Below are 14,555 nucleotides of genomic sequence, written 5' to 3' on the forward strand. Positions count from 1 at the left end.
CCTTAGTCCCTTTCTCTGTCTTAAAGGGGAGATTTCAGAGGTATTTTAAGACCCCTGATATCTCACCAAAGACCCCCAACAGGGCTGATAAAAAAAAAAAAAAATTGCAATAAATATTTAAAAAAATAAATAAAAATAAAATGTAAATAAAAAAAAAAACAAAAAAACAAACACACTGACTATTCACCCCCCCCCCCCCCCAAAAAAAACAACAAAAAGAATCACTGTAAAAAAAAAATCGTAAAAAAATATAAAAAAAATACCGCCACTGTCACATGACATTAAAAAAAAGTATCGATATTAGGTATTGGCGAGTACTTGAAAAAAAGTATCGGTATTTGTACTCGGTCTCAAAAAAGTGGTATCGGGACAACCCTATTGAGGAGAATAATACACTCAATACCTTCGCCATCTCTCCATCCTTAGTAGCCAGATTCCCTTCATCATTCTTTATGGGACCAATATGATCTGACCTCCCTTTCTTACTGTTTATTTCCTTAAAGAATTTCATGGGATTTTTTTTTACTCTCCTCCGCTATGTGCCTTTCATGTTCTATCTTAGCCTTCCCCTGACTGCACCCTTACATTTCTTGTTGCATTCTTTGTAAAGTTGGAATGCTGATGATGATCCCTTATGCCGCGTACACACCATCACTTTATGTGATGAAAAAAAATGACGTTTTTAAAAACGTCACTTTAATTGACTGTGTGTGGGGGAAAACGTTGTTTTATGTCTTGTAAAAAACGACCAAAAAAAATTGAAGCATGCTTCAATTTTATGTGTCGTTTTTCAAAAGTGCACTTTTTACTTCACAGAAATTGACCGTGTGTAGCAAAAAACTTTGTTTTCTAAGACGTTTTTTCATCCACGCATGCCCAGAAGCTACTTATGAAGCGAGCTTCAATGGTAAAACGTGGTGGAACGTAACCTCACTTTGCTAGAACATTGTGAGAAAACGATGGTGTGTAGGCAACTTCGTCTTTGAAAATTGAAGTTTCAAAAACGTCATTTTTTACTTCACAGAAAGTGTCGTTTTTTTTTATCACATAAAGTGATGGTGTGTATGCGGCATTAGCCTTTTTTGAAGGCCTTCGCCTTTGCTCTTATATGCATATTTACGTTGGATTTAAGCCACCCTGGACTTTTATTAGGTCTTTTTAATTTATTTTCCATTGTGATGCACTGGCTAATGCCCTTATTTAAGGATCATAGTTTAGGGAAGTTGGCTCTTTTGAAATTCAGCATCTTTGTATTCCCCTTATGTTTTCTATTTCTGTTCTGAGCTGCTTTCACACTGGTGTGCTGCGGTTTACCCTGCACCGCATCTGCGACTTTCTTTTCCATAAACTTCTATTATATCCTGCAGGTGTGGTGCACTTTCTGAAAGCACACCAAAACTCATAAATTCAGACAGTGCACCAAACCTGCAGGATATAATAGAAGTCTATAGCGAAGCACAGCAAACCCACAGGAAAGCTGCAGGTACACTGCGTTGCACCAGCCGTGTGGGTAAATCGTAGCACATTACTGTGAAAGCAGCCTTATACTATTATGCCCAGTGTATTGCTTTACACTGACCTAATGATCTCTTCTTTCCTTCTGCTGGCACCACTCTGGAGACCGCTGGCAGGGATAAGATGTGGAGTGCAGCTGGTATCACTCGGCATGGGACAGGAGCCGGCGTCGACTTATGCGGCTCCTGCCTACTACTGCTCCAACTTTACTAGTCCCTCTGTATTGTACTCTGATGCTCTGGGATGGCGGGGTGAGCAAGCCCAGACTACGATCTACCGGTCACCTGGCCATCATCTACAGGTTTCTGATCCCCACTATAGGGGATCATTATAGACTGAGAACACCCAACACCCCATAACAATCTCCACATGGGGTCATTCTAGGTGTTCTGGATGTTGTCAGTCTATAACAATCTCCATAGGGGATCATTATGGGGTGCTGGATGTTCTCCATCTACAACAATCTCCTTGGGTATTATGGGGTGCTGGATGTTGTCAGTCTATAAAAATCTCTATGGGGGGTTCTGGATGTTGTCAGTCTATAGCAATCTCTATGGGGGGTTCTGGATGTTGTCAGTCTATAACAATCTCCATAGGGGGTCATTTATAACAATTTTCATAGGGGACCATTATAGGGGTTCTGGATGTTCCTTGTTATAAATGACTCCCCCATGGAGATTGTTATAGACCAAGAACATCTAGCACCCCCATTTTGGCCCCTATGGAGAATGTTATAGATGGAGAACATCCAGCATCCCATAATAATCCCTGTTGAAGATTGTTATAAATTACTCTCCCTGGACATTGTTATAGACTATCTCCGTAGGGGGTGATTATGGGGTGCTGGATGTTCTCAGTCTACAAGAATCTCCATAGTGGATCATTATGGGGTGCTGGATGTTGTCAGTCTACAACAATCTCCATAGAGGATTATTGACTATCTCCGTAGGGGATCATTATGGGGTGCTGGATGTTCTCCATCTACAACAATCTCCTTGGGTATTATGGGGTGCTGGATGTTGTCAGTCTATAAAAATCTCTATGGGGGGTTCTGGATGTTGTCAGTCTATAGCAATCTCTATGGGGGGTTCTGGATGTTGTCAGTCTATAACAATCTCCATAGGGGGTCATTTATAACAATTTTCATAGGGGACCATTATAGGGGTTCTGGATGTTCCTTGTTATAAATGACTCCCCCATGGAGATTGTTATAGACCAAGAACATCTAGCACCCCCATTTTGGCCCCTATGGAGAATGTTATAGATGGAGAACATCCAGCATCCCATAATAATCCCTGTTGAAGATTGTTATAAATTACTCTCCCTGGACATTGTTATAGACTATCTCCGTAGGGGGTGATTATGGGGTGCTGGATGTTCTCAGTCTACAAGAATCTCCATAGTGGATCATTATGGGGTGCTGGATGTTGTCAGTCTACAACAATCTCCATAGAGGATTATTGACTATCTCCGTAGGGGGTCATTATGGGGTGCTGGATGTTGTCAGTCTAACAATCTCCATAGAGAATTATTGACTATCTCCGTAGGGGGTCATTATGGGGTGCTGGATGTTGTCAGTCTAACAATCGCCATAGGGGATTCAGAGACCAGACACCATTATGTCTTAATTTAAAAAAAAATATATATTAAATATTGACCCAAATGTGAGCGTAATTTTATACTAAAAGGTATTGCTACATTTTTATTCCAAAATACGAGAGGGGGGAAAAGAAAAATCTTCTATTCCCAACCTCATGGACTTCCATTTGAGACCAGAACCTTACCCAGCAAGGACTCTGCCCGGCCCATAGAGCTCTATACACACACCGCCTGGCCCATAGAGCTCTATACACACACCGCCTGGCCCATAGAGCTCTATACACACACCGCCTGGCCCATAGAGCTCTATACACACACACACACACACCGCCTGGCCCATAGAGCTCTATACACACACCGCCCGGTCCATAGAGCTCTATATACACACACACACACCGCCTGGCCCATAGATCTCTATACACACACTGCCTGGCCCATAGAGCTCTATACACACACTGCCTGGCCTATAGAGCTCTATACACACACCGCCTGGCCCATAGAGCTCTATACGCACACACACACACCGCCTGGCCCATAGAGCTCTATACACACACACACACACCGCCTGGCCCATAGAGCTCTATACACACACACACACCGCCTGGCCCATAGAGCTCTATACACACACACAGCCTGGCCCATAGAGCTCTATACACACACACACAGCCTGGCCCATAGAGCTCTATACACACACACAGCCTGGCCCATAGAGCTCTATACACACACACACACAGCCTGGCCCATAGAGCTCTATACACACACACACCGCCTGGCCCATAGAGCTCTATACACACACACACACCGCCTGGCCCATAGAGCTCTATACACACACACACCGCCTGGCCCATAGAGCTCTATACACACACACCGCCTGGCCCATAGAGCTCTATACACACACACACACACCGCCTGGCCCATAGAGCTCTATACACACACACCGCCTGGCCCATAGAGCTCTATACACACACACACACACACCGCCTGGCCCATAGAGGTCTATAAACACACACACCTCCTGGCCCATAGAGCTCTATACACACACACACACACCGCCTGGCCCATAGAGCTCTATTAACACACACACACACACACCGGCCATAGAACTTATGCTCAGATCAAACACGAAGCTCATTTCTATTGATAAGGAAATCACCAGCCTCTGCTCAAGTTGAAGGTTTTTAAAGTTTATTTAAAAGAAAGTTTAAACAGTTAAAGTAAAGATTAGAAAAGTAGAGAGGTTGACTGAGGAGACCATTAGATATGGCAGGATCTGACCATTTGATCAAAAAATCAACTTTAAGCTCTAATCCTGGATAGTTCCATATAAAACTGCCCCAGGCATCAACATTTTACATATGAAATCATTCACTTAAGAAACTTAAAGCGGAGGTTCACCCAAAAAACATCCATATCAGACCAACTTCTCTATATCAGACCAACTTCTTTATACGTCTAACATGTACAGTCCGCATTTTTTTTTTTTTTACGCTGTACATATCGTATAATCTACATTTGCAATCCGGCTTCCGGATGCTTCTCCCCGCGGGAGTAGGCGTTTCTATGTGGAGGAGGAATGTCCTCCGGGAGGTCGCCCAGATGATTGACGTCCTTTCAGAAAAAGTTCCCCCGGCGGATAAGGCCCCGCCCCCCGTATTGCGTAGGCACATCACGAGTCACGGCGTTTCCGAAAGAAGCCGAACATGAAGAAGCTCTATACGGCTCCTAGTCGGTGCGCAGGCGCCGTATAGAGCCGACTGGCAGCTCTGCATGTTCGGCTTCTTTTTGGAAACGCTGTGACTCGTGACGCGCCTACGCAACACGAGGGGGCGGGGCCTTATTCGCCGGGTGAACTTTTTCTGAAAGGATGTCAATCATCTGGGCGACCTCCCAGATGACATTCCTCCTCAGCATAGAAACGCCTACTCCCGCGGGGAGAAGTACCCGGAAGCCGGATTGCAAATATAGATTATACGGTATGTACAGCGTAAAAAAAAAAAAATGCGGACTATACATGTTAGAAGTATAAAGAAGCTGGTCTGATATAAATGTTATTTGGGTGAACCTCTGCTTTAAATTGGATGTAAACCCCAAAAAATGTTATTTATTTTTTTGATGTCACAATGTAGAGTATAAGATTTCCTATCATCGGTGCCCAGTCTTGCCACACAGAGTTAATCCAGCTCTGAGCAATCCTCTTTTTATTGTTCAGGGAAATAAAACAGACTTCCAGATAAAAACCAAAGTCCTTGCTTGAGTGACAGGTTATTTACATATCTCGTGCACTAGCTTGCAGACATGCACAGCTTCTGTAAAGTGCTCAATTCACATCCCCTCTCCCCTCTTCCCTCCAGCTCTATGTATATTCTGATGGCTGTTGCATTTTCTCATGGCACTGAACTGTGACTCACCCCATATTTTGAAAACATTTAATCAAAACACAAGGGAGGGGATGTGAATTGTGCACTTTTTTTCAGAAGCAAGGACTTTGGTTTTTATCTGGAAGTCTGTTGTATTTCACTGAACAATAAAGGAGGATTGCTCAGAGCTGGATTAACTCTGTGTGGCAAGACTGATAGGAAATATTATACTGTACATTGTGACATCAAAAATAAATAAATCATTTTTTGGGTTTACATCCACTTTAAGGAGCATATCATTAAAGCGGGAGTTCACCCGCAAATTTTTTTTTAACATTAGATTGATGCTCATTTTGTCAAGGGGAATAGGGTAGTTTTTTTTTAATCAAAGCAATACTTACCGTTTTAGAGAGCGATCTTCTCCGCTGCTTCTGGGTATGGTTTTCGGGACTGGGCGTTCCTATTTGATTGACAGGCTTCCGACGGTCGCATACATCGCGTCACGAGTAGCCAAAAGAAGCCGAACGTCGGTGCGGCTCTATACGGCGCCTGCGCACCGACGTTCGGCCACTTTCGGAAAATTGTGACACGATGTATGCGACCGTCGGAAGCCTGTCAATCAAATAGGAACGCCCAGTCCCGCAGCCCATACCCGGAAGCGGCAGAGAAGATCGCTCTCTAAAACGGTAAGTACTGCTTCGATTTAAAAAAAAACTACCTGATTCCCCTTGACAAAATGAGCATGAATCTAATGTTAAAAATTAAGTTTTCGGGTGAACCTCCACTTTAACTACAAGAGACATTAATTTCTGTTATCTCTGAACACATTAGCCTAAACTATGTTCAGACTTCCAAATAGATTGTAGGACAAGGAGACCAACTGTCTCTATGTTCCACAACAAGACATTCCAAGGATCGGGAGAAAAAAAATTACTGTATTTATCGGCGTATATCGCGCACTTTTTTGCCCTGAAAATCAGGGCAAAATCGTGGGATTGCGATATACGCCGATACCCGCTTCTAGTTTGAATGCCTGCGCCGCAATATACCGAGCGCAGTACACTTGGGTACATTCGGCCAGGCTCGGCTTCACTCGTAGTCACACTCTGTGACGTTTATGCGTGAGAAGCCGAGCCTGGCCGAATATACGCGAGTGTACTGCGCTCGGTATACGTCGGCGGAGGCTTCAAACTGAGTGCGGGAAGCGGGGATTCGCCATGAAGACAGAGCGGGAGAAGCCAGGAGGACACCGCCAAGGCCGCAGACGGACGCCGGACCGGACGAGGCCGCCGGGCAAGACACCAAAACTGTAAGTATTAAAATGTAATAACATTTTTTTTTACAGGAAAAAGAGGTCAAAATTAGGGGTGCGCGCTATACGCCGGTACGCGCAATACCCCGATAATTACGGAAGTTCTAATAACATCAGACTGAAAAAGTAATTCAAGCAAGCAAAAGTCAGTGTCTCTAATCACCACCACACCAGTCATATGATGATACATGTACTGCTCTGGTGACTGTTCGTAAAAATATATATATATATATTTATATTTCTAATATATTTCTTCTACCAACATGTAGCAGTATATATTTTGGCCTAAATTTATAAAGAACTTTTTTTTTTATTGGATATATTTACAGAGAGTAGAACATATTAAAAATAAAAAAAAGGTTGTAATACAACTCTACTCCACCTAAAACTGAAAACACAAGTTGGCTTTAGATACACTGTAAAGGTGAAAGATCTTGGACTAACCCCAATCCTCACTAAACTACCTCGAGTTTCACTGACCCAGAACAAGCATGCAGCCAATGAAGCCAAAATAATGTGACCTCCTGCATGCTTGTTCCTGGTCAGTAACACACTAGGTAGTAAAGTGAGGTTTAGGATAAGGATGACGGCCCCCCGAGCATACAACTTCATAGATAAATCAGTAGTAGTGGTTTTTGCCCGCTGCTCCCCCCCAGTATCTAGGCGGCTTTCTCACATCCGATTTCCCCCCAGATATAGGCAGCTTTCTCACATCTAATTTCCCCCCAGATATATTTAAACAGGAACCATTCCCTACACGTAACACAGCATGGAGGGGCTCAGTGAAGGTGGTGATAAAGGTGTGGAGGTGTCGGATCGGGTCACACAGATCATAAAATGAGATCTGCCCGGCCTCATAATCCAGCTCTATCCTGACTCTGCAACTGAAAAGATAGCCGGGTAATGGGACCGGCTTGAAGTCATGTATCACTGAGTACTGATTATTCTTCCTCCGCTCCAAACACCAGGACTTCTCATTATAGCCAATCTGTGAATGATATCCGATCCTAGCTATACTGGGGTAACACATTCCAATTCTCCAGATCTCTGACCCCCCAAAATCCACTTCCCAGTAATGTCTCCCTGAGGAAAACCTCTGACTGCTCATCACCTGAGAACACCGAAAGCTCCCCGGGCTATTTGGAGGCATCGGATTTGCGGTCCTGGACACTGTTTTCCTATCACCTGAGACTTGTAGATGATTACCAGCTGTCTGCGCATCCAGTAATATGTCTGCAAACACCGATGTTTGCTGTACAGCCCCAATATTTGGTCCTCCAGCCTGGCGGTGTGAGTGTTGTATGGTGGAGGAGGGTTGTATGGTGTAAGTGGGTTGGGGACGTTTCCTACGTTGTTTAGCAACGGAGGGGACCATTTCCTTTGTAGAAGAATGTGGATAAACCTCTGTGTCTGTACATTTCTGTACATTTACCCCAGACATGATATCAGATAAACCTGTGTGTAATGTGTGCGAGATTCTCGCCACATCCAGATCCCCTCCATCATGGAGGAGTCTATCATGTCTCTCTTTCTCCTTATCTCTAACCTCCATATCACAAAAGTCACCTCTGTCTGATTCCTGTAGAAAAGTCAGTGGATCCGTCATGTTACACAGCTCCTCAATGTCCTCCATCTTCCTGGACAGCTCCTCCTCCTTTATTTCCAGCTGTTGGATCATATCAGACAGTGATAGAGAGACCCGCTCTGCCTGTCTGGAGATCTCATTCAGGACTCTCTTCTCCAGGTCTTCCAGACGTCTCCTGAGGTCTCTGAACAGGACAGTGGCTTTCTCTGTTTCATCATCTGCTTTTCCTTGTACTTTCCTCCTGTGTTCCTGCAGACTCTGGACTCTTTTCTCCGTCTCCTCTCTTCCTATCCCCAGTTCCTGAAGAACATTTCTCAGTTTCTTCTTCTTCATCTCAGAGGCCACATCCAGAGTCTCCACCTGGTGTCCCTGATGTTCTAGGGCCAATCTGCAATATGCACAGATACAAGTGGAGTCCTCCGTGCAGTAATACTTCAGTAGTTCGTTATGGACGGAGCATTTCCTGTTCTCCGGTGAAGAGGTGAGCTCACATAAGACGTGTTCTGGTGACTTGCTGTGGACTCTCAGGTGATCGTCACACAGAGAAGCGTCACACAGCAGACAGGATATGACAGCAGGTACAGGAGTGTGAATACAGTAAGTACAGAAGAACTCAGATTTCTGATCTGGTTGAGCAGACAGGAAATTCTCCACAATGTTACGCAGTGTTATGTTCCTCCGCAGTGCAGGCCGATCCTGGAACTCTTCTCTACATTCAGGACAGGGAAAACCTCCAGACCCCTCCAGTGTATCCAACACACGACCAATACAGTCCCGGCAAAAGTTGTGTCCACATTTCAGGGTTACAGGATCTGTATAAATGTCCAGACAGATGGAACATTCCAGCTCCTTCCTCAGATCACCAGACGCCATGACTGAAAGCAGAAGAGAGAAAAGATATTTAAATTCTACGATATTTATTAAAAAAGTTAAGCTGCAAGAATTCAGCCACTTTTTAAAGTGTATAAAAGCAGAAAGGTGCAATCAGCGCAAAAAAATACAATTAAATTAATAAATAAAACCCCCCGTATGCAAGCTGAACACTGATAGGTAGATTCAGAGAGATTGCCGCAACTTTGCAGCGGCATAGCTTAGCGTGTTTAGGCTATGCCGCCGTAAGTTAGCGAGGCAAGTACTTGATTCTCAAAGTACTTGCCTGCTAAGTTACGGCGGCGTAGCCTAAAGCGGGCGGGCGTAAGGGCGCCTAATTCAAATTTGGGGGCGTGTTTTTTTTTTTTTTTTTTTTAAATTATGTTTATTGAATTTTTCAAAATATTAGTGTACAAGCATTTTCAATAAAGCATTACACATCAAACTTTTGCGTTGAGAAACGCCAACTTCTTGTCTTACATAAGTTTAAATGAACTGACATATTATAAACTTTAATAAGTATATATATTTAAAGCAGGACTTAAGTAAATGGGGAGGGGAAATGATAAGAGAGAGGAGAGAAAGGTTTTTCTGTTTACTGAAATGAGTAAATAATATTACGTATCAATAGGCATATTCTATAATTTCATTTTGTTATGTGTTGACTAAAAACGTCCAGAATAAAGGTCAATTTTATCTAGAACAATCCATCAGGACTCCAGTAAGGCATGACATTCAGCGGAATTCACAAAGTGTGTCCAACAGGACCATTTATCAAGATACGATCTTGAAGAGTCCCTAGATTGATGAATTAATTCTTCCATTTTGGAAATATGGTTTACCTTACGTATCCATTCCGGAATGGTAGGTGGGAGATTTTGTTTCCACTTTGCTGGTATGCAAAGCCTCGCTGCGTTGATGAGGTGTATTATAATGGTGTCTTTGTAAACGGAGTGAGAGAGGCTAGACAAGTGTAGTAAGTATTGTCCCGCCGTGAAATCGGGAGAGTAAGTAGTTATTTGTACTATCAATTTATGTACTCCCGTCCAAAATTCAGCCAATACATTGCATTCCCACCAAATGTGTATCAAACTTCCCGGCGCGACCATACATCGCCAGCAAAGGGGCGATGTGTCGGGGTTAAATTTGTGAATGACCAACGGGGTCTTGTACCATCTTGAATAGATTTTGTATCCGTTTTCTTGTGTACAGATGTTCAATGTGCCTTTGTGCAATCGTTTAAATACATTCGCCCATTGATCATTCGTCACAGAAACTTGAAGGTCCTTTTCCCAGTGAAGGTTTGTGTTGTCCAATTGAGGGTCTACGTCAGAATTTAGAAGGTTATAAGTGAAGGAAATGAGGTGGCTCTGAGGGGATTCCCTAAGGCAAATTGTTTCAAATGGTGTCTTTGGCCTATACCATCCACTCATTGGTTCTAGCCTTTCAAGAAATCTAGTGATTTTAACATAATTGATATTGGAGATTTTACAATTAGGGTCAGTAGTTTGGAAGGATTCAAGAGACAAAAGGATAGTATTCTTAAAGAAATCTGTAGCTCTGTATAACGTTACTGGAAGAGTATCGGATGTCGATGCGTTACTGTCAGGAAGATAAATTTCAGGATTTATTGTGATTGGGGTAACTGGTCCATACATGGAAGACACCTTCTTCGTCTTACATAAATTCCTGAATATCTTCAGGGACGCTCCTACCATGGGATGTGTTTTAGTTATACGAGGGATCTTTTTGGGGTTGATCCATGGTAGGTGTCTTATAGGTGCACTTGAAAAACAGGAAAGTTCCTCCAATGCTATCCAATCTTTGGATCGAGCATGCACTTGCCAGTCAATTATCTTGGATAGGTGGCAGGCCCAATAGTACTTGCGCAAATCCGGAACTCCGATACCTCCCAGATGCTTGGGTTCCACCAATTTGTCCCATTTAATTCGAGGTTGTTTCCCACCCCATATAAAGTTTACACAAATCTTACGAAAGGACGTGAAAAAAGAGCTGGGGATACAAATAGGCAGTGTCTGAAATAGGTATAAAAATCTCGGTAGGATGTTCATCTTAATTATATTCGCACGACCAAACCATGAGAATAGTCCCTTATCCCATCTTGTTAAATCGGATCTAACCACATTCAATAATGGAACAAAATTATTAGAGTATATGTCATCTAAATGGGGGGACAAATTAACGCCTAAGTAGGACAATACTCTATCTTCCCAAACAAATGGGAAGTTCTTTTTGCATAGATTAACCTGGTCTGGAGGTAGGGAGATATTGAGGGCTCTGGATTTTGCTAAATTAATTTTCAGGTTGGACATGTCTTGGAAGATGGAAAAGTCTTTTAACAGATTGGGGAGTGTAATGATAGGATTAGTCAGAAATAATAGCACATCGTCAGCGAATGCAGCTAATTTATATTGTTTATCTCCAATGGTTATCCCCACAATGTCTTGATTGGCTCGGAGCCTACATAGGAGGGGTTCCAATATTAGAACGAAAATGATCGGTGATAATGGGCATCCCTGTCGAGTTCCATTGGACACAGAGAAAGCCTCCGACAGGCTGCCATTTATTTTGATCCTTGCTGTTGGGGAGGAGTAGAGAAGGTTGATATATTGTAGCATACGTTCGTTTAGTCCCATAAATCCCAATGCTGCGTGCATATAATCCCAAGCTATCCTATCGAAGGCCTTCTCTGCGTCCAATGAAAGTACAAATCCCGGGAACTTCGATACCAGTAACCAATTTTGAATGTTAAGGACCTTGATGGTATTATCCCTGGCCTCCCTCCCAGGAGTGAATCCCACTTGATCCAAAAAGATTAGGTTATTCAGGAGGGGTAATAGGCGGTTCGCTAATATTTTCGCATACAGCTTCACATCCACGTTCAGCAGTGAAATGGGTCTGTAGTTGGAAACTAGATTTTTGTCTTTGTTCGGTTTTGGGACCATCACTATATGTGCTTCAAGCAGATCTTTGGTCGATGTCCATTGGGTTGGATCCGAATTAAATGCTTTTATAAAATGGGGGATTAGGAGTTCTTTAAAGGTTTTAAAATAATCAACCGAGAAACCGTCAGGGCCCGGGCTTTTCCCGACATTAAGTTGTTTGAGAGCTCCAAGAGCTTCACCTGTTTCCAAGGGCTTATCCAAGTCTTTGGCTATCTTTGGGTCAATCGGTTTGGGACAGTATGAACTTAGAAAATCAGTGATCATGGATCTCCTTGAACTTGAGTCGAATTTCGGCGTTGTGTCACGTAAATTATATAAATTAGAGTAGAATTTTTGGAACTGTCTGGTAATATCAGAAGTACAGGTTAATTTTTTACCTGTTGGATCATTGATAGAGTGGATGTTGTCAAATTTTTTGTTTGAAGCATTCAGGGAGTTAGCTAGAAGTCTGCCCGTTTTGTTACCAAATTCATAAAAGAATTTCTGCGAGTAAACTTTGTTACGTTTAATTTTTTCCTCCAATATTTGAAGTAATTCATTCCTGGCAGTAGTTAATTCAGCTAGTACATCTGATGCGAGTGAGCGTTTATGACTTCTTTCTAACATCTCTATTCGGTCAGTAAGTAGTTTTATACGTTCCCGCCTATCTTTATTCCTTTTTGCCAACAAGGAAATCAGCTCGCCTCTTAACACACATTTGTGGGCTAGCCATAATGTGGGAGGATGCACGTCAGACGTTGAGTTTTCCTTGAAGTAATAAGAAATTGCAGAATCTAATTTTCGGATTATGTTTTTGTCATTTAATAATGAATTATCCAGTCTCCAAGGTTTCCGGGAAAGGGGTTTGTCTTCAATGGACAAACACATCGTAATGGGATTATGATCGGATAGGATCATGGGATCAATAGAAGTGTTGTCTAGTAATTCCAGGCCGTTTTGCGAAATATAAAAATAGTCTAACCTAGAGTAGGAATTATGTGGGGGGGAGTAGAAGGTATAGTCTTTAGAAGAGGGGTTCATGGTGCGCCAGGAGTCGTGCAACGATAGACGGTGTAGCAATTTTTTAATTAAATTCAATGTTCTGTATGGGGTCTTGGAGGAGCCCGATGAGGTGTCTAAAAGGGGGTTCATTGTTAAATTAAAGTCTCCACCTAGTATCACTAGACCCGAAGCAAAGAGTTCTAGTGATTCTATTATGTCTGTAAAGAACGGGGCGTGAAGTCTATTTGGGGCGTATATGTTAGCCAGGGTTACCGATTGGTTGTATAGTGTACCTTTTATGAACAAGAATCTACCCTCCCTATCAACCTTAGTATCCAAAATTTGTATGGGACAGTGTTTAGATATCAAAATAGAAACCCCTTTGCTCTTGGAATCGGAGTTAGTGGCATGTAAGATGTGGGGAAAGTATTTATCGGTAAAGATGGTATAGTTATCAGTCTTAAAGTGTGTTTCTTGCAGGAAAATTATGTCAGAGCCCGATTTCTTTAGAAGTAGCAGAAGTTTTGACCTTTTTTCTGGTATATTGAGCCCTTTGGTGTTCAAGGAGTATAATTTGATCCTCCTTTTCGCAGCATTCATATTATTAGCGGAAAAGGACATTTCAGTAAATAGAATAGAATTGAATGATCAGATCTGGAAGAAGGGGAAAGAAAAAAAAAAAAAAAAAAGGGGGGGAAGAAAAATAACAAAAATGAAATAATAAAAAGAGATAATCTACTGTATCTTTGAAACCTCCTGAAGGAGGATAGAAACCAAAATATAATATGTAACAATGTCTCTATGCCCTATACCTAAAAGGTGAGATAGGCAAAGATTGTTGCTACTTGGGGGTTGAAATCTAACTAAGTCCAAAATCAACAACAGGACTAAATCACTACCCGCCGCCACAACTGTGTATATAATAAATATTTACCGTAAGAGGCACATATATATTACAAAAGTTAGCCATTCACCCTACTGAAAAATAGATAAACATATATTGAACAAGAACCACAAGTGTTGCGTACATGTACAGGTCATCTCACTCAGTTTGATTATCACATAACTGGTAGTCATGCCGACCATCAGCTTGTGTGTAAACAAACACATTGCCAATGCAGGGAATTCATTGCTATAATGCAAATTGGGTTCACTAAAGGAAAATAATGCACAAGACTGGTATAACTAGTAGTCCAGAAAGTGTGGATATAAAAGGGTGCTTTAAACCTAATATGTCAAGAAATAAGACATATATATTACAAAAGTTAACCATTCACCCTACTGAAAAATAGATAAACATATATTGAACAAGAAACACGAGTGATGCGTACATGTACAGGTCATCTCACTCAGTTTGATTATCACATAAC

General features: G+C 42.2%; 1 protein-coding gene across 1 annotated transcript; it reads right to left on the reverse strand.

Annotated features, from left to right (window-relative positions):
• Positions 1-7,073: 7,073 nt before the first annotated feature.
• Positions 7,074-9,341, reverse strand: LOC120924671 (E3 ubiquitin/ISG15 ligase TRIM25-like). Its single transcript, XM_040335666.1, has one exon. It carries the CDS (start codon positions 9,239-9,241, stop codon positions 7,403-7,405), a length of 1,839 nt encoding a protein of 612 aa, XP_040191600.1. The 5' UTR covers positions 9,242-9,341; the 3' UTR covers positions 7,074-7,402.
• Positions 9,342-14,555: the final 5,214 nt, after the last annotated feature.

This window comes from Rana temporaria, chromosome 1 (assembly GCF_905171775.1).
Source record: "Rana temporaria chromosome 1, aRanTem1.1, whole genome shotgun sequence".
Taxonomy (NCBI): Eukaryota; Metazoa; Chordata; class Amphibia; order Anura; family Ranidae; genus Rana; species Rana temporaria.

Bases quoted from the DNA above. Each gene is read 5' to 3' on its own strand.
- LOC120924671 (XM_040335666.1), bottom strand. From the start codon at position 9,241: ATGGCGTCTGGTGATCTGAGGAAGGAGCTGGAATGTTCCATCTGTCTG.